The 25011-nt window shown below is 39.1% G+C and overlaps 1 protein-coding gene across 6 annotated transcripts in view; it reads left to right on the forward strand.

The window, feature by feature from the left end:
* RTKN2 (rhotekin 2) overlaps positions 1-21470 on the forward strand; it is a 171985-nt gene extending 150515 nt beyond the window's left edge. For 5 of the 6 annotated variants that reach the window (XM_030950906.1, XM_030950907.1, XM_030950909.1 and 2 more), the window contains 9 exons: positions 85-138; positions 1021-1138; positions 2490-2690; positions 7247-7341; positions 8840-8946; positions 9960-10091; positions 16608-16773; positions 18687-18794; positions 20757-21470. In XM_030950906.1, coding sequence (XP_030806766.1) covers positions 85-138; positions 1021-1138; positions 2490-2690; positions 7247-7341; positions 8840-8946; positions 9960-10091; positions 16608-16773; positions 18687-18794; positions 20757-21310 — 1535 coding nt within the window. In that variant the 3' untranslated portion in view covers positions 21311-21470. The remainder of the gene's footprint in view (positions 1-84; positions 139-1020; positions 1139-2489; positions 2691-7246; positions 7342-8839; positions 8947-9959; positions 10092-16607; positions 16774-18686; positions 18795-20756) is intronic. The other variant, XM_030950911.1, reaches the window with a different exon arrangement.
* The last annotated feature ends 3541 nt before the right edge of the window (positions 21471-25011 follow it).

Genomic DNA, 25011 nt, shown 5'->3' on the forward strand with positions numbered 1-25011 from the left:
CACACTTTTTATAATTTGTTTTGATCACAGATCTACAATATTGACTATAACTTAATCTCCCTTCCTTCTTTTTTCCTCCTTCAGATATTCGAATACCATTAATGTGGAAAGGCTCTGACCACTTCAGCAAAAAAGAAAGTATGTAAGATGTAATTAATTACTCTGATAAGCAATTGCTTATGCCTGTAAATTCAAACTGAATGAGGAAGTTCATACTCATTTCAACCCCTTTTCTGACCTTTCATTAGATCTATATTTTACTCTTTGTTGTGTAAATGATTGTAATTTGAAGTTGTTGGTTGTAGCTAGCTGAGTTAGTTCAAAGTCCTGTGGTTCCGTGTTTAAACCCTACTCTAAAGAGTCCACCTGAGGAAGAATTCCAGAGGAAGCAACAGAAGAATGTTGTATTAAATGGTTAACTGAGAAACTTCTGATTACACACATTGTTCTATGTCTTGTCTGCACTTGAGAGAGTATCTTGGAGGCTGTTTCCAATGAGAAATTTAAATGAAACTTGACTGTTGGTGTTGAGGGTATTATTGGATAGCCTTCAAGTACATGCATTTTGCTGTGTCATGGAGATTAATCCTAAATCTGTTCCAGCTGTCACCTGGCATTGATTTCACTTTGATTTTCAATAGGGTCAGAGATGCAAAGCATGGCAAAATAGCCTAATCCTCTGTAGCACATTCATAAAATGATACAGACTTTAGATCAAATGTTATTTTTTTGTGTAAAGTCAATTTTACTAAAAAAAATTGAAGTTGCTAGCAGACACTATACCTGATTACTCGATTTTTTTCCCTCCTAACAGAGGCATTTTTTTCCCTTTTGTGTATGTTGTTCTACCTATACAGGTCAATTATCATAAAATCCTATGATGAAAATTTGGGGTGGGAAGAATTTGAGGGCAATTCCTTAGAGGTCTGAATGACCATTTTGGATAGTTTTGTTTACTGGCAGTGTTTAGTACTGTGACATGCACTGTGGCTGATGAAAGCTCTCTGTGACTCTCTCCAGAATCACAGCGCTACGCAGTGTTTTGTTTGTTCAGAATGGGAGCTGAGGTTTTTGATACTGAGGTGACTCTTGTGGATGAAGCAATAACAGATATCTGTTTTGAAAATGTAACCATATTGTGAGTATCATTTACTTCTGTTGAATGAAGCACAAATATTGCTGTTTTCTTTTGCAGGTGGATGTGATTATGAATAAGATTGGCTGAGGTCCACTAGGTTTTGCTGTGGGCAAAGGAATCAGTAGAGGCTCTGTTCATTTTAGTGGGTGGAGGATCCCCATCTCTGGAAGGCTGGTTTTTGTGTACATAATTATGCTGTTTGGAGATGTGCCAGTTGATCTGTACTTCTTTTCTTTTTTGCCTGAAAAAAGAAGCATTTTTCTTTATATAAAGAGATATACTTACATCTCAAGGACAGCATTAAATTATTGCTAAAACCTGAAAGCATTATGAGATTATAGGTGTAAATGTTATCTGTCCAGCAGCTTACAGTCTCTTTCCTCATGTAACACCTCATGTCTGTTACACCTACCTGAGCTTGACTCCACTCCCTGCCTTTTCTATCAACAATTTAGAGTCTGTTTTCTGAGGAAGACTGAAAAACTAGAACTACCAAAATCTTTAAATCAAGATCCTGAAAACTGAGTTTAGATCAAATTTTAAACTCTCTTAAACACCCATTCAAGTTAAGAGTGGGGATAAAGATTTAAATCTGTTTCTTAAAATTAAGAGACTTAACCATTATAATTTTCAGTGAAGCGCTGCAACAAAAGCAGAAAAGGCACCCTAACTTGCCTTGTATCCCACATGGCATAAAAAGACTTGATATAAAAGCTTTTGGAATGATTTCATTATGGCATGTGTGTAATGACATGATTTGTATCTGAAAGATGAGGTTAGGCTTCTGGCTTGATGACTAAGCTTGAGAGCAAGAGAATCAGTAAAACTGAAAACTGAGAAAGGTTGTGGGCCAGAGGATGCAGCAGTAGGTAGTTAAGTTGTAAATGACAGATTTTATTAGATAGTATTTTTTTTCAGTAATTTGAAGGGGATGGGGTGCAGCTAAGCTATCTTTTAAACAGTTCAGTCTGACTTAGGACCATAGGCAGGGAGAGGTTTTCAATCATGTGATTTGTGTGTAACAGTAGAGGGCAGATTTAAGTGTGTTTGAATGTCTTGCCTGTGTATGTCCATAACGTGGGTGTTTTTTTCCATTTTTAACCTAAATGTTGACTCTCCTGTTTGTAATTGTTTATGCTGCAATTATCCATCTCATGACCCCAGTACTAAGTTACTACTGTGTACTCTAGTCCTTAATTCCATATTAATGTATTTCTGTGCCTGAATGTTCTGGCATTGCTTGCCTTGATTAGAAATATCTTATTTAATCTATAAAGTAGCAGCAGCATTCCTTGGCTCCACACACAGTTTGTTAACAAATGCTCTGAAATTTTCTCCTCCCCCACTTCAGTGATGAAGCAAGCCCCGATTTCCAGGTGAAGGTTGAAGTGTATAGCTGCTGTACAGAGGAGTCTTTATATATAACAAACACTCCTAAGAAACTGGCAAAGAAACTTAAAACATCCCTCAGCAAAGCTACAGGGAAGAAACTCAAAGCTGCACTGGAAGAAGACAACATTGAACCCCTTTTGCCTGCTGACCCAGTCATCCAGTAAGCCACATATATTGATGTTCTGGTTTTATAGCTTTTAAAATAGAAATAGGCCAAATATAATGGTAAATTTTTAGCAAACTGCCAAGAAACTTTTTTTCTCTACTTGCCCAAGTGAAAAAAAATTACATTTTAAATAGGAAATGAGAAAGTAGGTGTGAATTCCAACCATGTCGCTGAGCCTTGGGGCCTGATTCTGATCTTGAAACACACAAGCAGCCTTTATCTGTGTGCTCCACAGCCAGCCAGCTGGTAAAACCATTGTTCTTTGCAAACTCCGTAATATTTTTAGTTTGATCTCTAGAGGAAGTTGAGCTTGTACAGTCTGTGTGTGACTCTCTGTCCATGTACCTCTTCTCCTTCCCCCTTCCCTGTTTGCTTCCTCCCCCACACTATTTTTGCACCTAGCCAGTGTTGCTCATACTTGACAGGTAGATATGTGTAAAAGTTCCAAGTTGTGTGAAATAGGAAAAGGTGTGTATGTAGGCAGGAGAACCCACTCCTGTGCCCTCTTCCCTAATTCCACTTGCCAGCTTTTCAGTAAAACTCTGCACTGCAAAGGCACTTTATGGTTACAGGCTACTTAGCAGGAGATTTCTGAATTGACTTTAACACAGGACATTTTAAAATTACTTACTGGTTTTCAGTGTTCATAGGCATAAGTGCTTTTCCCAATAATTTACCTGTTTCCTTTTAAAATTAACTGCCTACTAATATTTTCCAGCTACTTCAATTTCATTGGGATTTAAACAGGCCAAATACTGAATTTGCAGGTATTAATAGCATTGGTTTGTTTAATTTATTTTTATTTTTTGGAAAGAAATTTTTTCAAGTAATTCCTTTTTTTTGCAGCTGACAGTAAAGAATCAATGCTTAATTCTTGCTAGGTGTTTAGTCTTAGTCTAGTTTCATATATTTATTTGCTGGGATTTTAAAAGGAAACATTCAAGCATATTCTATCTTTGTTAAACTGATATAACTGTAAACTGATTTTTCTGTTTGACTCAAAAATAGACATCCAAGACATCTTATCCACAGAGCAAAACAAATTTTATCACTGACTTTCCAGTGGATTCCACCTAATGACAATGCATTTTTCAATGTGCATCATGTCAGGTGGCTGTGCTTCAGTGGAGCCATGAGACACTATCATTAGACACAGTTTGAATCTGATATAACCACTGACTTCTCTGCTCCAGTATAGATTGCCTGTCTTTTCAGGAAAAAGCACCAGTAGGCAATTTAAACAGCTGCCTCCTCCCCTGGGTTTTGCTTTTGGTTTCTCAATTGAATTTTCCTTCCCTCCATCTTGGAAGTTTGTTGTTTCTACTGTAGATAACCATCTCACAGTGGCTATTACTTTCTTAACACAATTAAATGAACAATGAAGTGTTAAATGATGGCATTGCTGGGTGATTAAAATAGTTGTTTGGAAAGAAATGGGTTATTATAGGCAGAAAATAAGTTGTCAATTTTTTTTATAGGTTCCCCCGAGGATTTATATTAGTTAGACCTTGGTATGTAGCCCTTATAAAAGGGAAGAGACTGCAAGATTACAAGAGATCTTTCAAGTATTCCCAGAGAGTTTTACCAGTCCAGCAGGGGAAATTAAACTGCAACAAAAAAGTGAACTTTCTATATTATGCGAACACCTTTTCTCTGTAGATTTCATTTGTACAAGCCTTTTTCTTTCCAATGCACACATGAGTGAAATTCTCCATTTCCCAAAAACTCTGTGATCCCTCTGTTTCAAACTTCTTGGCTTAGAAATCTCTCTGGTTAGTGAGGAAACTGTCAGACTTGGAACTTCTTGAAAAAGCTTAGTGACAAAGGGCTTGATTGGTTGCTTAAGTTAGTTAATTTGAAGTATAATGATATTCTCTCTTAATTATCCCTCGATTAGTTTCTATACAGTTTTTGCCTGCTTAGGTTTTCAATTCTAACCTATTTTTTTTTTTTACATTTTCATAGAAGAAAAAAAATTTTAGTGCAGTTTGGCTATTAAATTGCAGTGTAACCAGGTTGCTCTTTGGATAAATCACTGGAGAGTGTCCCTCAAGTGCTGTTTACTGGTTTGCAGAACTGGCCTGTGCAGGCACTGGTTGTTGTTTGATGTTTTGTCCTCCACTGGGCTGAAGGTGCAGCAGCTTCCCTGTCCTGTGTTTGATTTGGCAAATCCCCAGTGATATTTAGCTGGAAGTACACAGTCTAATCTGGTGGCCTCACTTTTATGGTTGGGTTCTTGTCAGCACCTGAAGGTTATATTTGGTTTTACCCTCTCTTATTTAAGATTTGATTGAATATTGAGCATATTGAATTTATTTTTTTTTTTAACCTCACAAGTCTTCCACTCACTCCTTCGCTCGCATTGAATGAATGAACTAAGATTGGGATTTCTAACATTGGGTTTAATATTCAGGAAAAAAATCTGGAATTGAAGATGTCTTAATTAACATACGTTGATAGAGTGTTACAGTTACACCTTCCCACACCCAGGTCCGTGTGGAAACTTCGGTGCCTCTGTCTCTTGATCAGTAAACAGATTTAACAATGAGCCTTTGCCACAGGCATGTTGTGGAGATGAGCTGCTTGGGTGTTTTTAAATGAAGTTGTTACATGGAAAAATACTACAGATATGCAAAGTACTGAATGAGATGCAGCAGGCAGATTATTCTTTGTTATAAAAAGAAACTGCCATTTAAGGCAGTTAGCTAATTCTCTGAAATGCAAAGGAAAAACACAGTCAACAATCCTGATTAGCCAGTTAAATATGAAAAATATCTGTAGATAAAACTTTCCTAAATTATATTGCAGCTGCCTAAAAGGAATGACTTGTATTTTAGAATGAAAATGTTACTGTGGAGCATATTTTAAAAGTGAAGTAGCTATTTTTTTTGGCAACGTTGTTGTGGTAATTAGTCATGCTTTAGAAAAAAAAAAGTAACTTTAGAATCAGCACAGCAGTTTTATCTGTGAGAAGAAACTGAACTTTTTGGTACACTTTAAATAGAATGGTAATGCATTGCTCAGCTGCTTGGTCAAACATAATCAGTGGAGAATCTTTTGTTAAGGAACAGTTTAGCAGGGAATATATACAAATGCCGATGGGTTTTTGTTCAGAGTTTCCTCTTGAAGTGCTTCATAGCAGTGGTTTTTCACCCAGGATGTTATATTGTATTTAATTTTCTCTTTGTTCCCTGGAGACAAATATGTAACACACCTCCCCTCTAACAAACTTCCTACTTTTCCTCCTCCTCTGTCCTTAGGGTTAGGTAGACACTCTCTTTATTTATCTGCACAGCCAAAGGTCTGAAAACTCTGTGTTCCCAACGTGCTAGTATGAAAAATAAAATTTGAGCAATACTAAGATGGAAAACTGTTCTTGATGATCTTAGTTCAATGGTGTCTTCTCAGCTTTTACACCACTAAGCTTTCTCATGTTCTACTGAAGATATTTTAAGGATCTTGTGCTAGATCCTGTCAAGGAGAGTAGTCCATGATTTGGAGGGGTTTGTTTTCTTGTGAACTTTGTCCTAACTGCCATTAACCAGGTGGAATTCCTACTGCACTGCTGGACTATAAATCTGTTACTTGGTCCAATGAGTATTTTAGAGAAAAGGTTAAATGTACTAAATTTATACCAGTTTATTCCAAGAGCTGCATTCCACCATTGCGCCGTACTGAATTGTAAGAGTGATACTTTTTTCCCCTAGGCAAAATACAAAACTAAGATAAAAGATTCTGAAACCTCTAATTCCAATAAGTGAAAAGAAATCCTTTCTGCCACAAAACTGACCATAGGATTTCTGTATACATTTCTCCCTGTGAAAAATCAATCTATTGGATCATGTTAAAAATACACACATAAACAACTGGTTTATAAAGTGTAGTCTGCATAGGCAAAGCAAAGAGCAGAGCAACATGGAGAAACATTATAATGCCTTTTAATTTTTAACCTGTATTTTCAGATAAAGTTTGTCATCAGTTGTTCTATTAACTTTAGGAATTTTTGAACCTATTACCAAATCGAATTGCTTTAGGCATAGGAAGAGCTGTAAAACTCTTATTGAAAATTACTTGGTGTCTGCCTAGAGGAGAGAGGTGCTTTGAGCATGCAGAGGGTGCAGAGGGTTTGGATAGCACAGCCTGTATGTGTTTGGCTGCTGCTGCCTCTTTGGCAAGCACAAGCCCAGCTGTATGCAGGGACCGCATGAGAAGTCCCCTGGCCAGCAGGAACCAGAGAGGAGGCAGCAGACAGGGTTGTAATGAATGATGGCACTGGCCTGGAACTGGAGGTACACACAGGGGGGCAGGAGATAGGGATCTAGGAAGGACAGGGACAGACTGTGGAACAGCGTTTGCAAGGAAGAGACGCAGGAGCTGTGTGGGAAGAGGTTGGAGATGTCCATCTGTGGTCACTGACAGGTCCTGCCCTGCACCATTCTGTTTCCTTGTACCCAAATGTGGTCTCTCAGGCGTGTCTAGACTCCCTTTAATTACTGCCTGAGCAACATGAAGCAGAAATGTCCTAAACGTGTCTTTTCTTTCACATTTAGTGGAGCAAAGTACAGTTTGCTGGCATACACCACTCTGGGGCTGGAAAGTGCTGAGGACAATTTCAGGACCCACAACCTTACCATTACAGGAAATGGTAAGTACATATGGTATCAATTTAAGGAAATAAAAAACCAGTAACATTTTGCATTAAAGTCTTGTAAACTAAAGAGCTTAAAGAGATTATTTTTCTTGATACTCAATATAGAACAACTTTAATAAAATATTTAACGGCTCTAAACCAGGCATCTGTACACAGCTGAATAAACTATAAGTTGAGTGAAATTTCAAGTCCAGATGAAAATTTAATTCTTTTGGGAGTTTCTTCTGTCATTTGCATCTCCGTCTTATGTGAGTTGGAGTTATATACAAATTATTTCCCCTTCCTCACAATCAAGGAAGGGTATCAGAATGAAGAACAGCTTGTTTCTCTGTAGTCAGAAGGAAAGAAGAAAAATTGCTTCATTTTGGCGAGATTGTTTGAGGCCCAGATTTAACACAGGATGTAAGTGTGTGTGTGCTTGCAGTCTGTGCTGGCTGCTGTCCTTCAGCTTGGGGGCAGCACGAGTTGGGAGCAGCCAGCCTGGATGCTGACACTGTGGGGGACTGATTATGCTGCAGCTGATGGTGGTATTTTCACTTTGTGGTACTTTGTCCATTATTTCCTGCAAGGATAGGCCCTCCCATAAGCAATCCTCCAATTGTTAACTCAAGGCATGGGACTCTCGCTGTTGCTTCTGGGAATTTAAATCATTTACTGGGTAAACTTGACCTCAGAGGGAATTTCCTTCTTTGCATTTCAGTAATTCTGAATAAATACAGATCTGAAAAATTATGGGGCAATGTTTTCTTGAAGTGTTGGATGAATAATTCTGAGTACCTTCCATATTTGTAATCCTTTCTTTATTAGTACTTTATATCTTTCTTCTTGAAGTTCCTTTTTCTGACATTAATTTACATAATTTAATCTGGTGAGGAAGGACATACCTTGATATTTTGGTTCACTACAAGCATTTCTAAACCTTGACCAAAGACAGAGTCACATTAGTGGAACATTGTATTACCTACTTCTAATTACAGAAGAGAGAGCCTATTGCACAGTGGAGCTGAGTGATTCCAATTCATGAGGAACTCTTTGGAACCCTAAATGCTCCTCTAGTGCTGAAGGCAAAAGTAGATACAAATTCTTTATTGAAGCCTTATTGAAACAACCTGAAGCAAAGTGCTCATGTATAAATGTAGCTGTGTGCCACAATGGGATGGGCTCTGGGACTTACCTTTCAAAGAGTTTCTAGCTCCGAAATGAGCTACATTTTATGTAAAAACAACTCTGTTTTGCAGAGCAATATTGCCATTTTTACTTGAAATTATTTTGGAATTTACTAATTTTTTCAATTAAAAACACTTCCTGAAGACTAAAAATCAGTTTTAATCTAACCCCACAGGATTAAATCTCATTCCTTAAAATATGAAAATATGCTTATTTACGCTCCGGATCTTAATGTAAAAACAGATGTAGAAAGCTAAACTATATGTTCAGGGCAATTTTTCAGACCTGAGTGTTTGTCTGTCTTTTGCCTTTTTCTTTCCCCCAGAGGAATCCTCTTTTTGGCTGCCCCTGTATGGGAACATGTGCTGCCGTTTAGTTGTCCAGCCCTCCTGCATGGCCAGGGATATGATGGCAGGATTTCTCAATCAGCAGGTAAGGAGACCTTGCTTGTGTTTGCATCCTGGGCTGTTAAAAGCTGTCGCTAAGAGTCAGTTGTTAGAACATTTGCTTTTACCTGAAGTGGTGTATGGAGAACTGTTGTTCTTTTCCTGTTCTGCCTAGAGCAAGGGGGAAACTCTCACAGCTACATTCACAAAGGTGCCTTCGGTGGCTGAGCACGGAGAAATCAATGTTTCCTTGGCACGAATGATGTAGGCTGTTGGTAAAGATCGAGTAAAACTCTTGTTTCAGAGTTGGTTTGCAGTGGTACTCGATGGCATCAGTCCTAGTGATCCTGTGGCTCTCGTCCTTGTACATACCCCTTGTTGTGTTGCCGTGAGAGTTCTGTCCCAGCCTGGTGAATCAGGCTGGTGAACAGAGCCATATTTAAACTCATCCCTTCAGAAATGATTCATGTGAACTTGCTTTACTTCTCTGTTTTGGTTTGTTGCACAACTAGGCAAATGAGAAGGTGATAGTGGAGAGCCAGAGGGTCTGGGTCATTTGTCAGGAGTGCTGAATTACAGGCTTTAAACTGGTTGTGAAACTGTTATGGTTTTATGAAAGCTGTTGAGAAAATTCATTAGAGGAAGTGGAAATTCTAGACAAATGTCTTTGCTTGACATTTGTTGAATGTACTGTGTATTTCCAAAGTGAAATACTCTTTTTTATTTCTATTATTGGTCAATTGCTGTAGCTAATAAAGGTGCTTTCTTTTTTTACACTAGACACCAGATCTAGATTTCATTCTGTGTGAACCAGCAGATTCTGTACTATTAGTGTCATATGGCAAGTCTGTGAAAACTGTAAAACACCAGAAGACATTTAAAGTACTGCTAACATTTCAGAAATCAATGATTGAAATGTTCTGTAACAGAAAGTCTTTGTTGTAGGAATTAATTTGGTGTGGCCAAGTTCTGATCACTCAGGGTGATATGTGTGCACCTTGCAATATGGTTGTGTTTTAGGTTTATGTTTGGCATTTTCTGACTACTTCTTCCCCCTAGCAAATGGTAGGGGATCTGACAAGCTGGAGGAGGCTGTATTGTGTACTGAGAGGTGGCAAACTCCTTTGTTATTACTCACCTGAAGAAATTGAGGCTAAAGTGAAGCCAGCATTGACAGTTTCCATCAACAAGGTAAAATTGGTTGTATGGGGATTTTTTTGTTTGTTTTGTGGATTTTTTTTGGGGGGTGGTTAAAATTTATTATTTGGGGGGGCATTCTTTTTAGTTTAAGAAATATGTGCAGTTATTTGGGCTCTAAGCTGCTGGTATGCAGAGTGCTTTATAGGTAGAATGAGGGTGGGATGTACTTCAGTGAAATTTGCAGTCCCCCAGCAGGAACATAACATTCCTTAGCTGTGGATGTAAATTCCTTCTATTGCATTAGACTGGTTAGCACAGAGGCAAAAAGGAGGGTGTTTTTCTATAGGAAAAGTAATAACCTTTTATATCACAGTTCTGTAAGACAGCCCTTGGAAATGTATTGCTTACAGTCCCCTAGCAATGCTTTGGTAGACTTTTGTCCTCAGCAAGGTTAATTCCAACAAAAGCTTTTTTGTTGTTACACGTTATTTGGCCACAGTCTTAATTAGAAGGAGAAATGGAAAATTTTTCAAAATATTTTAGTGCCTTAAAATAAGCTGCTTTTCTTAATGCTGGTTTTGTCCAGAACATAATAACTTTGGAAACGCTGTTCTCTAGGATGATATTATTGCTGTTGTTCATGCCCTGATTGAAAAACCTGAGTTTAAAATGTAATTGCTTACTATTTGGCCAAAGAAACTGTAATTAACCTGAAGTAATATTTAAATTAGGAAAGTAAATAAAAAACCAGCAACATGTAAATAAAAACAGTAACTTCCAATGTTATTGGAAGGACCTTCTAGAATGGCAAGCATTAAAGAGAACAGATGCTTTCAACAACTGGTTTTGGTGCAGGCACCAAGGGTTAATACCCCATAAGGATGGGCAGAGGAGTTAAATGCTGTTTGCAGTACTATGGCTGAGTTCATCTCACATAAGGGAACAGACCCATTTGGGAGCTGTGTTAAGCACAGGCTGCTCTGGGTTCTGCTGCTGCCCTGCAGTGCCAGGCAGGCCTGGGGCAGTGCTGGGGGCTCCAGGCAGGGCAGCTGGGGGCAGCAGGAGCCTTGGCCCCCACCCTGTTTGCCTTTCACCAATTCTCTTACCCCACTCATTACATGGCTGCACAAACGCCTGGGCGGTGCAAGCACAGGGCTCAGCCCTGGCTGGGGACATGGGGGGGCAAGGGGTGACAAAGAATGATTCTTACAGCAGCAGAATCAGCTCTAGGTGCCTTGAGTGTTCCTGGGAGAGGTGACTGCATTCTTGTTCAGAGTGAGACTGCTGTGGAGCCCACACATTTAAATGGATTGTAACAATGTGACCTGTTTGTGTTAGGATGGTTTTTTTTAATTGCTAAGATTTAAATTGATTCCTTAAATAAAATTACCTGTTTTTCTAGTGCTATTTTTTCTTCCAACTGTTCATACCATTACATTAAATAAATATTTATACTGTGATATATATTTAAGTAGGTTTACTTCTTCAGTCACTTTCAATTTCACTAAGTCAGCCTCTGCCACAAATCTGTTTTCCAGCTGTTCACAGTATCAGTTAAGAAATGGTAAACTTTTGTAAATTATAGAATGACTAAATAATTCTAAAACATGACAGGAATATTTTTTAAAATTATCTATTATGCTGCCTCATGTCTTTCCTTGGTGTTCTCTGTTTTAGTCTAAATCCTGATTTTGCTTTTCCTTTTAAAATAACCATATTGTACTAAGATATTTTGCTCCTTCAAGTAACCTATGCACCTAGAACCTAAAATCCAGCTTGATAAGCCTTTGCTGAGAGATTGTCCTTATGTTTGCAGGGTATCCTTAAAGCTAACATGTAAGAGGTACATGATTTATGTATCTTACACCATTTTACAAAAATATCAGGCTGCTGGAGAATGACTGTGAGAATTTCCTTCTTCAATGGAAATAAAAAAAAAAAAAAAAAAAAAGAAAATGCTATTGGAAACATATTTGGATTCTTTACTACTTAAACAGTTTCTCTTGAAAATAATTTAATGCCTGCAGATGTTTTCTGATTCCCTTGTTACGAAATGTCTCTTACGGATTAAATGGAAGCAGACTAATCGTATGGGCTTGTCTGCTACATGTTGTTAAAGAAATTTCACACAGCAATTTCAAAGTGAAAGTTGAGACTGAACATCAACTCTAGACATTCTAACTAAAATCTCTTTGGGTTGCATATGTGGCATTTTCATTTGTAATGTGAAGTTGATCCTTTACATGTAATTTAAAGATACTTTCTGAGAAGTAATGAAATCATCTGGATTTATGAGAAATTCTCTGGAAAATGTTCACACCAATAGCTGTATTTCCAATTCCCTTTGAATTGAGACTTGAAGAAGCCATTAAGACCAGCAAAGTCATTACTTCAACTTTAGATGACTTCACTGCTACTGCTGTTGAGCAAGAATGGTTCTGCAGTTCCTATTATGCAAGTGCTACTGTTATTGTTCCAGCTAAATGTGATTATAACATATTATATTGCACAACTAAGTAGGAAAAGAGAAATGATATTTTCTGTAGCAAAGAAAATTTACTGGAATCCAATTTGAAGAAATATCCTTTATAGGCCAGTTCCTGATTTTTTTCAAGTTTTCTTTAATTTGAAATGAAAAATAAAGACCTTGCCTACGTGTGATAACTTAGTAAACTGGTCCATGTTCCAGCAGTTCATGTTAGTTGCTGAGTGTTTGGAATACATAATCTACTGTGTTTGGTTCATAGATTATAAAACTTTTTTTGTGCCATGGGTGCCTGAAGCTTGAGGGATTCTGGGATCTTGCTTCAAATTGCTGTAGTCCCACGATTTCCTTCCTGGCATATTTTGCCCATGCAGGCTTTGTCCCGGGGCTCTCTCTGTGCCCCTGCTGATGGCTGAGGGGAGCAGGGTGAGGAGTGAGGGTTTGCAGGCTCAGGGCCATGGGAACACTGCTGATCAGTGCAGCAGGAGCAGAGACACAAAATCAATTACCTTGAATGACAATCATTGGCGGTACAGCTGTTCTGCCTAGGTCAGGTACAGGACTTTGTTGGAAAATGTGGTGATAATTGCAGCAGTGTAACTTCAGGGGAACCATCCATATTTCTAGTGAAGCAGGGAGTTCATCCTTGGGCTGGAGCAGAGGAATATGGGTGTCAGTTCTGGACCATGTGAGCTTTTAGGGAGCCAGCAACATGAGTAATATTCACAGTGTGTGTTGGGGAACTCCAGCACAGGGAAATGAGATAAGCCCTGAAAATATCTGTATTCTCTATAGTAAGGACTTTGTCCCACTGGTTGGCTTAGGAAAAGCCTTCATAGCTGTGAAAATGTATTGGAAAAGCACAGACTAGTTAAGTACCTCCAAATGTCTGGTATCTCATATCCCATTACTCAGTTTAGTCTTGCAGTTGCTTAAGAGAGGTTGTGGATGCAGGCCGGGGAAGCAGGTAGAACACCCAGATCCTTGTACCACACATGCTTAAACTCAGCAGTTTGAAAGCTGCTTTATTGGCTCATTATTGCTTCACAAAATGCTTGCTGGTCATGTATTGCTATCTCCTTTTCCATGTTTTCAGCTGCTGCATTGCTCCCAAGAACAATGGCACAGAGATCCTAATATTGCTTATCCATGTCATACTCACACGTTGTACTGACCGGCCAGTGGCCATGAGGATGTCACATTAGTGCAAGCTCACAAAACAAGGAAGGGACAAAACATTAGCTGATAGACTGAATTTGATCTTCTGCATTAATGTGTTTGAAAGCCATAATTTGAAATGTAACCATTTTTATCTTGCTTGCCTAAAAAAAAAAAATCATGGACATTATTAATATTACAACAGAAACCAATGCCTGTAGAGGTTATACTTGCTTTCAGTGTTGTACTGAATTTCAGTTTGGTTTATTTTTTTGTACTAAAAACATGAAGAGAGTTTGTTATATGTCATTTGATTTGTTTAACCTTAAAATAGATACACAGAACTTGGTCTCTACGTTATTCAATATTTTTAAGAGCTGTAATTTGTTCTGATGTCTTAAAATGGTCTTTATAACCAGTGCTTCTCGGTGTGTCAGGAATGGCTTATCAGGAAAATGTTGTACTTCAGCAGTAAAAAAGTTCTCTCTGTGTCTTCTTCTTAGCTTAAAATATAAACTTTCCAGAGAGGTACTATCAGGCAAAGAGATTTTATTTGTGGGCAGAAATATAGAGTAAGGTTGGTATTTACAAATACCATATATTTTTCCCTTTTAGTCTTTCCCCATCTTCAAAGAAACAGTCTTTTGCATAAAGAATATAAAACTGGCTTCAGCCTCCCCAGAAGAGTCACTTGAGTTCAAGATTCAATTGTTTTCCTGTTGCCATCCACTGATTGTTCTGCTCTTTCCAATTGCTACAGCAGATTTGGTTCAGTTTTTTTATAAGACTGGGAAAGATATTATTACAACATGGTAAATTAAAACACTTTTTGTTGTGTTTTTTGGGGTGGTTTTTCTGCTTGTTTTGTTTTGTTTTTAATAGCTTTTTGTTGGTTTGGGTTTTGCTTTTATGAAGTGGAACTGGGCATGTCGTGTAATTCACCCAAGCCTGACAAATGCATCAGCCCATTGCTGCAATGGCATCTCGTCTGACTGCTGAAATATTCAAGCATCAGATAGAGACTGTTGTTTGAGGATTCATCTCCTTTGAATAATACCACAGCTGTGGGATAAAACCTGCAGCAAACATCATTAAATAAACTTGTGTGTATGGTATGCTTGAAGTTCTTACCTGTCAAATGTTAATCTATTTGATTTCATTTTTTGCTGGTATCTATGGTTACCTGAGTTAATGGGATATAGAGCACTGATGGATGAATTACTTCATCTCCTATTTTTAGATAGAAGAATTTAAATGAACATATCCATCAGATATGCTACAAGCAGTTGTTGGTATTTCAAATGGTTACTTCAGCAATGCATTTAAAATCTGGGGAATGGTCTGTAGAGTAACTTTTGTTTTTCTGAGTATCGGAACTAGGCTTATTCCCATGGGATCCCATGCGTAAACTTAATTTCTGTAGGTGTATGTTTAATGTCTTTAGCAGATGTTTGACATTTGCTTGAGTTGCGTAGAAGGGAACTGGTTGTTCTGTCCTCCCTGATTTTGAGGAGCCACCTTTGTGGTCAGGTTCCCTGTCCATCCAGACAGGAGATGTTTGAACACAGCCCCAGCTGTGAGTGAGGCTTCCTTCAAATCCTGGGCACTGCCCATGCCAGGAGTGCCCCGGGATGGCAGGGGGGCAGTGCAGGCTCCTGCTGTGTGTTAGGTGTCCTCATGTCCTGCTGGGTGCCAGGGCTGGCTGCAGGGGGCTGCCTGCTGCCCTGGCACCAAAACTCACTACTCTGCTCTCCTGGGTGTGCCAGAAATTCTCTGAGGAACAGTGCTGTAATGGGCTGCTGCCTGTTCAGTCAGCTCAAGTTGCATGTGCAAAGATATTCCCAGGGCTTCTACTTTACTTCTACAAATAAAGTGATGTTAATTGTTATAATTTGCTTATCATGTTGTGATGAGCAGCAATGTTGACCAGTTACCTTCTGGAATTCTTTTAGTTGTGTTTTAGCTAAACTTAAAGCTTTTAGCATTTTACACACACACAAAAATCACTGAGTTAGGGATAAGTGGTTTTTTTTTTAAATTGTAGTAATGCTATAACAAAGAAAGTAAATACTGTGAAAATACCACTGGATCTAGTCTAGAGCAATTGAACTATGTCCCTGAACAGAAGGAAAAATCTTAACAGTGCTGCTGTGTAATCTGAGAGCTTTTCTAACTCTACCTGAAGAGATTTTTTAGACTTGTGTTATACTTCTTGGATATATACACACATTTAATTATTTCTATGTAGCTTTTCCTAATTAAGTTAAAACTAAAATGTCTATTTTAAAATGGGAAATAGTTTTATTTCTATTAGAGCAAAATCTTATTCTAGTAGAACTGTGTGGGTTACTGCTACAAATGCCCCTTTAAAGATGGCCTAGGTAAGTTTCTTTTTAATTTTCTCTTCACTGTTGTATTACCCTGAATGGCCTGATGCGCTGAGATGAACATTAAAAGGATACAAGTTTACAATTCAGTGGGTAAGCAATGGCCCACAGAAGTGCAGTAGGAGGTGTAAATGGTGGCTGTAATAATGTGGTTGTCCATCTGAATTGTTTGGAAAAAAGGAGCTGCTTGCTGTTATTGTAGATTATTCACTAAACTGCTGTGGAGAAGAGTGAGCAGTATGAGATGAGCTGGTGAAGGTAGAGAGAGGGGGAACACAGAATTACAGTACATTCTGTAATTCAGACTGAACTGTGATAATTGTGCTTTATTCCCTTATTTTTCATGTTTTATGCCATTTTAACAGTTTTATGATAAAATAATTTTATAATCAGTTCCTGGCGCTGGCTCTTCTTTTTCAATTAGGTATTAATCTGAAGTAGACAAAAAGGCAAATTCTACCTTCCTTACACTGTCATTGGCCCTAAGTTGATGGCAGTGTGAAGCAATAAGTCATTAGCACAGTTTGTTGTTCCTAGGAAACCAGGATTCGAGCTGTGGATAAGGACTCCAAGAGAAGAGCCAATAACTTCTCTGTTATCAACCCCGTGTCTGGAGAGGGTGTGACACAACGTTTTGCTACTGACAGTAGGGATGAACTTCATCAGTGGATGGAGGCTTTCTGGCAGCACTTTTATGATCTGAGTAAGTAAGCAGGCAGTGCTGGCAGTGTGCCCTCCGAATGGGGCATTATGTAACATCAAAGGGATCTTTGAGCAATTCGAATTGCAATTGCCTCACAAGCCTTTGTTTGCAGGAATGAAAAGAAATATGTTCTCTGGGATAATACTGGGTGGTGGTCTAAGTCGTTGCAAGGCAAATATTTGACTAAACCAAAGTCCATGTGTTCTTGCAGGAAATCAGAGGCAGAGTAAGTCCATCAATCTCAAAAAACCTTGTTCTCTTAGCAGTGTTCTTGATAATGTTTTTAAAGACTGATAAATTCTCACCATCTCTTCCTCTTCCCACTGTAGTGGGAGGAGTCCACCTCTGCCTGGGCATCCAACCAGTGGTGTGCTAGTTTGGTGAGATCCTGCAAGCGCAAAACCTTAGTATGGAAGCCTTAGTGATAAGCAGTGAGGATGCTGGAATCGTGTGGGGCCTTGGCTAGGATGTGGATTCAGCCAGCTCTTGGAAGCACTCACAAGTAAACTTGCGGTTTCCTTGCTCAGCAGTGTTATGGATGAATTAAATTACTACTTGTTATAACAGGGATTGCTTAATTCTGTGTAGTTCAAAGGTTTTGGTAGCCCTCATCACATGGGAGTATGCTCACCCAGCCACAGTCCATCCAGCTGGGCAAATACACACTGCTTACCTGGACCTGGTAAAAGCTGCACCTCAGCCTTTGTAACAGGTGTTAAAGGGTTACCCTGATCCTTTGGCAAACCTCTGGAACAACCCTGATCTTACATGGCAGAGGAACTCATTTATTGGTGTGAAATATTGTTGAAGTTGTGTATTGCGCTCCTTGTTTATCACCAAATCTTTATTATAAAAACTACATAGATTCATTTGCCTGTGTCTTTTTTCTCTGCTTTCTGCTTGACTCGCAGATTTACTGAGAGTAGAGACTGTCAGATTTTATGCTGCCATTGACAAAGTAGACTTGCTTCCTGATAGGCATTTTTATCAGGTCAGAAAACAAAACCAGGTCAATTAATGAAATATCAGTCTTTAGTCAGAGACAACACCAATCAAATAATTGAATTGAGGTTGTAGAAACTCAGAGTCATAGTTGTATTTCCAGTCATTTCTAACTTTGATTTACAGTAAGAAAAAGCACTATCAATTAAAGAAGCACACCAGGCAAAAACTAGGGCATCCTCTTTAAATTATCTGTAGAGTAGGGTAAAATATCTACTTCTTATTCATTATAGATAGAATACTACCCACAGATTTTTTGAGACATTTTCTTTGGATTCAGAAAAAAAATGGGTCACTTGGCATTTAAATGCCTTTTTTCTTCCCTGGTTCTAAAATTCTCTTAAAATTAATGTGCTCAGAAAACTTGGAATGATTGGTATGAACAAAGTAATTTTACTGTGTCTTGTTTTCCTTAAGGTCAAAATCTATTAATAGAAAAAGAGGTTTCCTTGTCTGCTAAAGGATAAAAGGCATGATATCCTCTATTAAAAACAGAATGTTCCTTTGCCATGACATTGTAACATTGCTGTATAACATCTGGCTTGCAGGATATTGGAGGCTGTTCCTGATAACTTGATGAAGCTTCCCAAACCTTAAATTTTTTTCTTTTTTTCCCCCTTGGATTTATACTGTTTGGGGATTTGAAGGCAAATTATGATCTTTAGCCATCATAGTGTAATAGTAATGCTGGGATGCATAAATTCCAGCTAGGATCTTATGACCTTTGTGCTAAGAGAATGAATACAGAGGTGAAAATATAAATGCATCCTGAGCATTCCTGCTAAACAAAAGTAAATTCTCACTGTTTAGTATTACTTTGGAGATAGTTTCCTGACACAACCTAATAACTTCCATTTTTTTTCCAGGCTGATGTGTTTAAGTTCCAGTCATTGTTCTCTTTTCTCTCTCAGGCCAGTGGAAGCATTGTTGTGAGGAACTTATGAAAATTGAGATTATGTCACCACGGAAACCACCTTTGTTCTTGACAAAGGAAGCGACCTCCGTCTACCATGATATGAGTAAGTGGGATTTGCCTTTTCAAGTTGCAGAGTAACAGAAACAACATTGTCTGAATTCAGATGGCTTCTGGTGTTGGTGGTGAAATACTGAGTTTTTCAAGGACAATTCAGACAATGAAAGAGCAACATAACTGCATACCAAGGAGTTAGTATTAAATCTGAATTTGTAATAGTGCAAATAATGAATACATTTTTATACCTTGAGCTAAAAAATCTGCAGTCTACCCTGAACACACTCAAAACAGCTGTCACTAGAAATAAACACTCATGGTAGGAGTAGTATACAGCTCAGGGAATGTAAAGGTAAAATAGTCCAGCTTGCAAACCAATTGCATGAAATTAATCTGCCATTCTTACAGCTATTTGAAGGCTTACCTGGCGTAACTTACCTAATTTTTTGGTCTTTGGTAATGATGTTGAAAAATATGCTTGGAAAATCTAGCTAGAGCATATCTGGGACTTGTATTTTTGCAGAGAAAAATGGTATGCAGCAGGATTTTTTTAATAGTTTTGTTACAGAAATAATATTTACAGACTAGAAAAAGTAGGTCACTTTGTTTTACTGGATCCCATGCAGTATTGACTGAGAAACACTGTACAACTCTAAATGCCTGACTGCTTGCTGCTTGGGATGGAGCTGTGATGATGCTCAAAATGCCATGTGGGTCACTGAGTTACCATGCATCAGAGCACTGAACAGTCAGGTTTTATCTAAGCTGTGAATGCAGAGCAGAAATGCAGTAAATGAACCACACAGAAGCTTTACAAAGGTAACATGGTAGCATAATTCCACTGATACACATGTACTTCAGTGAGGAGCAGAACACAAACTCCATTTCACTCTTAATACACCATTTTTTCCTGGGTTATATATGGTATTTGTAGCATCCTGTACCCAGCACTGGTGAGGCACCTCAAATCCTGTGCTCAGTTTTGGGCCCCTCACTACAAGAAAGACACTGAGGGGCTGGAGTGTGTCCAGAGAAGGGCAGTGGAGCTGGGAAAGGCTCTGGAGCACACAGGAGATGAGGAGTGCCTGAGGGAGCTGGGGGTGTTCAGCCTGAAGAAAAGGAGGCTCGAGGGGACCTTATGGCTCTCTACAAGTACGTGGAAGGAGATTGTAGCCAGGGGGGATTCAGTCCCTTTTCTCAAGTAAGGAGTAATAGGACAAGAGGAAACAACCTCCAGTTGCCCCAGGGGAGGTTTAGATTGGATATTAGGAAGAATTTCTTCACAGAAGGGGTTATCAAGCAGAGGCACAGGCTGCAGTGGTGGGGACACCATTTTGGAGGTATTTGAAAGGCAGGTGCAGATGTGGTGCTTAGGGACATGGGTTGGTGGTGGACTTGGCAGGGTTCACAGTTGGACTTGGTGACCTTTAAAGGCCTTTTCCAACCTACACTGCTCTGTGATTCTATTGAAAATCAGGTACTGCTGCTGTTTGAGGCTGGCACTACTGCAGTACACATGGAAAACTCAGTAAGAAGAATAAGAAATGGAGCAAGGCAGTCCTGAGGCACATAGAGAAAAATGATATATGCCAAGATGTCCCGCTTTCTACAGGCTGGCAGCACAGGACTATTTAGTTAGACTTTCATGGGCCTCCTGTGAAACAAAATTTTCAAAGCACTATACAACAAAATGTATTTAATAACTAATACATACAGGTTTCCATATAGTACCTTATTTTTTCTTTTACTTGGAAAGAAATATCAGTGCCTACCCTGCTGCCTCAATGCCAGCTGTCACAAAAATAATTCCCTCCTGTCACCTCAGTTTTCTCTTGGACAGCATATGTAACTATTTTCCATTTCATCCATTAATACTCTTAGTAGTTCAGACTTGATGAGACAGTTAATACAATGATAGCTTTGTATTTGGAGTAGTAATAAGAAAATAGATAGAAGTAAAATCAGTGGTGGTGTTTTAATCTGGGTTAATTGCTGTCCCTTAAAATTACAGGCATTGATTCTCCAGTGAAACCTGAGGGCTTAGCTGATATCATACATAGGAAAATTGAAGAGAGCGATGGTGAGTTCCTTCTTGGCCAGCAGAAAGAGCCTGCATCTGCCCTGTGGGCATCACTCTTTGATGGATCTCATGAGATGACTGTTCAGAAAAACACGCATCTGGACCCAAAAAGAGATACTACCAGTCCTAATGACAGCAGAGGAAAGAAAAGAAGAGCTCCACCTCCACCCTCTGATAAGTCACCCTACAGTGCAGAAGCCCAGGTGAACACAGAGCAGTTGGGCAAGGAAAACTGGAGGAAGCCTGACCACACACCTGCCTGTAGTGCTTCCTTTGAGTCAGTGTTAGCTACAAAAATGCAGCAGCTGCAAACCCCCATTGCTCCTCCTCGCAAAATTGGTCTTTGTGGGAAAAGTGATTTAGCTGGCCTGGGGAATCCCATTTCTCTGCTGAGCAAGACCGAGTCTGAAACCAAAGCAGTCCCAACCCCTAGACATAAAGGCATCGCAGAAATACTAGACCCCAGGTCCTGGTTGCATCCATAGGCATCATATTTAGCTTAGAGGAGTCTTTGGAATTTAAAGTTTCTCAGCCTTCTCCTAATACCCTAATAGATTTTAGCATTTAGCTCAAGTGTTTCCTGTGAGCCAGGGCATTACTGCTAGCTGCAGTCTCAGCTGTATTCATTAGTGCTGTATCTAAATAATTGCACTAGAATGGGGGGTTGTTTCTCTGTCTGGAGTAACAGTGCTATTTCTGAAAACAATAGTTCAGTACTTTCCTCTTGAAAAAACCACAGTGTTCAGGGTAACCTCAGCTGTCCCCACAGCAGGGATGTTACCAGTGCTTTCTACCAGTCCCTCAGCTTAGCCCATCCACAACTCCTCAGACTACTCAAGTGGGAATTCGCACATATTCAGCACAGATCTTGCAAAGCTGATTTTCTTGGGCTCCATGCTTGCTGCATCCTCTCCATCCCTTGCTGTTTAGGAAACGCTGCCTATATGGTAATCAAGTATGAAAAGCTTTTGTGCTGTTCTGAATGGCTCTGTAACTCCATACAAATTTCTGAGGCAGTTCTCTCAATTTAGTGTGGAATTTCCCAAGTTCCTGCTGGTTCATGTGCAATTGGAATGGACCAGAATTATCTGTCTTTGAGCAAGAATGTGATCCATCACTGCTGTTTTATTTTGGGCTAAGACAAGCGTTTAAAAGCAGTTGCTTGGGTATGTGCACGTGCTCATCTTACGTTTGTTTTTCCTGACAAAAGTGGGTCTGTAACACAGCTCCTCCTTTGTGGAGCCTCTCAGCTGTTCCTGCTAGGGAGCTGGTTTGTAAACAGGCAGTGCTACTGGTAAGCAAACAGGGCTTTTCACCACTTGTTCCTTCTGCAATAGCAGAGAATAAGCACTTCAGGTGAAGACACTGAACTTTGAGATTCTTTCATCAGACTGTTCACCAGTTCTATAAGAACTATGGGTTGTTAGGGTTCCTGTGGCACCTGCAAAACATCTACTGCATAAGAAAAAGCTGTGATCTCTTGGATCCACAGCTTAAATACCCAGCCATTTCCTTGATGCATTTGTCTCAGATGCTGGAACTTATCCAAGGGCGAAGGTCTGCTTGCAGTTCTCCCTCTGGAGACTTGGTGCTCAGACCTGTTTTGAGAGGGTTGTATCAGCAACTGTATACACACAGTTCATTATTTATTTATTTTATTTCCCAAAATGTGGATGGCTGTGGGAGCTTTACCATTTCTCCATAAGATACTGTGGGTATGGTTGGTTGGTGGTTTTATTTTATTTAATTTTTTGTCTTCAGCTAAGTTCTTGGCTCCACAGTTGTGAAGGTATCTGCTGAATTCCCTCAGTAGTTCATTTGGGATGGGGTTGAGAGGCAGGTTTCATTTACAAATCCTTTTGCAGGATTAGAGCCCTTTGTTCTAGAATGTCCTTGTTCATTCTTCATTTAATCACGTTCCATTTTCCCTCTGAAACAACCATAATCATTCTTACAATAAATCATGCTGTTACTTAAGTGGATGGTTTGTGAATGGCTTATAAATAGGAACAGAAAAACTGAAGAAAAACTACATGATTATGTAAATCAGACAGTCAGCTAAGTGGACTGTACAACTCTGAACAAGAAATGGGAAAAATTGGGAGGGGGGGAAGAATATTTTCCAAAATGCAGCTGCAGTTTATTTAGCTTTAAATCTAGCCTTAAATGTTTTTGTGCTCAGAACGAAAAAAACACCTTTTCTTGGTAACCCCCTTTAATTTTGTAGCTATATTTTTTAAAAAATCTCATACATATATAAGGATAGAAGGCACCATAATGAGGATTTATTTTTAAATTCAACAGACCATTGAATTTCAACAAGCTGTTTCTCTATTAAAGGCAGTGGCTTTGTTTTGAACTGAACATACGTATTTTAGCAAGGCATTTAATATTAATTTGAAGTCTTCAAGTGATGAGAATTCACTCCCACCTCCTGTTGCAATACTTAATTACCCCAGGTACATTTTTCACTTGATTTTCTATTTGCATTTCTAGCTCCACCTTAAGTTATTTTGGTCTTTTTATGCATTTGATTGCTTATATTGATCTCTGTAGTATCAGCTTTTCTAATTGCCTGTGTGTAGTTATAAATCATGATTATGTCCCTTTTAACCTTTTCTCTGATGAGACCGAATTCCTTAACTTTCCTATGGCAGTGGATGTTATCCAAGACTAATTAATCTTCACGTTCTTCTCTGGATTTCTCATGTATCGGAGTATTTGTAAGGGTGACATCTGCATTAGATGCCACATGTCAATAGTGATCCATCAGGACTGTACAGAGCCATAATGTGATCCTCTTGCTCTGATGAATATCTCCCTCTCTCTCTTTCCTCAAAAATTGCATTATCTTTTTTTTGTGTGGAAGCTTTGCCTTGGATGTTGACTGTTACGGGCCAAGTCCTCTTCAGAGTCTTTCTCAAGAATGTGGTACATCATCCTCTTATTATCTTACCTTATATTTTCTTGGAAATACAGATGGTATTTTACCAGCATTAAAATACTGCTCATGAAGTGATCCAGATTGCTCTGTGTAAGTGACCTGTCCTCATTCTTTACTACTCCAGCAGTCTGCAGGTCCTTTGCAAATTTATTGCAAGTGATTTTTACAGTTTATTCCAGATCATTGATTTTTAAAATTGAATGCAAGGTAAGGTTTGTAGAGAGAGGTGATAAGCTTTTATTACATCAGTGACATGTGTAGGGGGTGGGGAAAAGCAAACAGGCAGGCCACTGAATTTCTGTCCCTTTTATCCCAGAGCTTTTAAAACTTTCAGTAAGATGGCAAACAGCTATATTTCTTGCTGAATCCCTGTATCTTGAAATTATTATTATGGTATTTTAAAGAAAATTACATGTTCATCGTGTTTTCAGAAAGTTACTCAGAGTTCTTGTGGGTAACACCTCAGTGCAGGTGTCTTTGCAAGCCAAGCTTAATATATCTAAGAGTAAAACGCATCCTGTTGTTCAAGACCTATTCTCCATGAAGCTGTGTTGATATTTTATATCTATCCTTAAATTAGACTCATGTGGGCCAGTTCATGATATTGCAGTGACCACCACTAAGCAAACAAAGCCATTCATTATTCTGTTCATCTGCTTCTGAACTACATAATCCCTGTTATGAAGAAAGAGTTAATTCAGGTTTTAGTATTTATTGTTACTTTGCCTTTCTTTCCTCTGCCCTGTTCTGTATTGCCATTAGTGCCTTTGCATCTTCTATGAAGCAAGTTGGTTTAACCAATAAAACCTGCAGGCTCCCAGGAATCACAGAATGTAATGTTTCACCATCTTGGCAGCTGTATTCAATGAGGATGCTTTAATTGCATGACTCAAAATATCAGGGATCAGAACCCAAAAGTAATTTGGCAGCTCCCTGCTGGGATGAGGCTTGGAGGACCTGTGGCTGCTCCAAGCCCTTTCCCTGTGTTCCCATTCCCCTGTGTTCACATTTGTGTAAGCAAGTTGGAATGCTGTCATCTGGCTGGGAAGTCCATTGAGAAACACTTCTCCCAGCGTGAATGGCTCCAATGATCCAGTGTAGCACAGGGAGGACGTTGGTGGCACCTGCTGAACCACACGTGGGATTAGAGACTTCTCTGAGGAACGTGTCAGGCCTGCTCTGGAAACTGTACCTGCTTGTTCTCTGCTGGGATTAATTAATGCTGCTTAAAACCAGAATTGA

This window comes from Camarhynchus parvulus, chromosome 6 (genome assembly GCF_901933205.1).
Source record: "Camarhynchus parvulus chromosome 6, STF_HiC, whole genome shotgun sequence".
Taxonomy (NCBI): domain Eukaryota; kingdom Metazoa; phylum Chordata; class Aves; order Passeriformes; family Thraupidae; genus Camarhynchus; species Camarhynchus parvulus.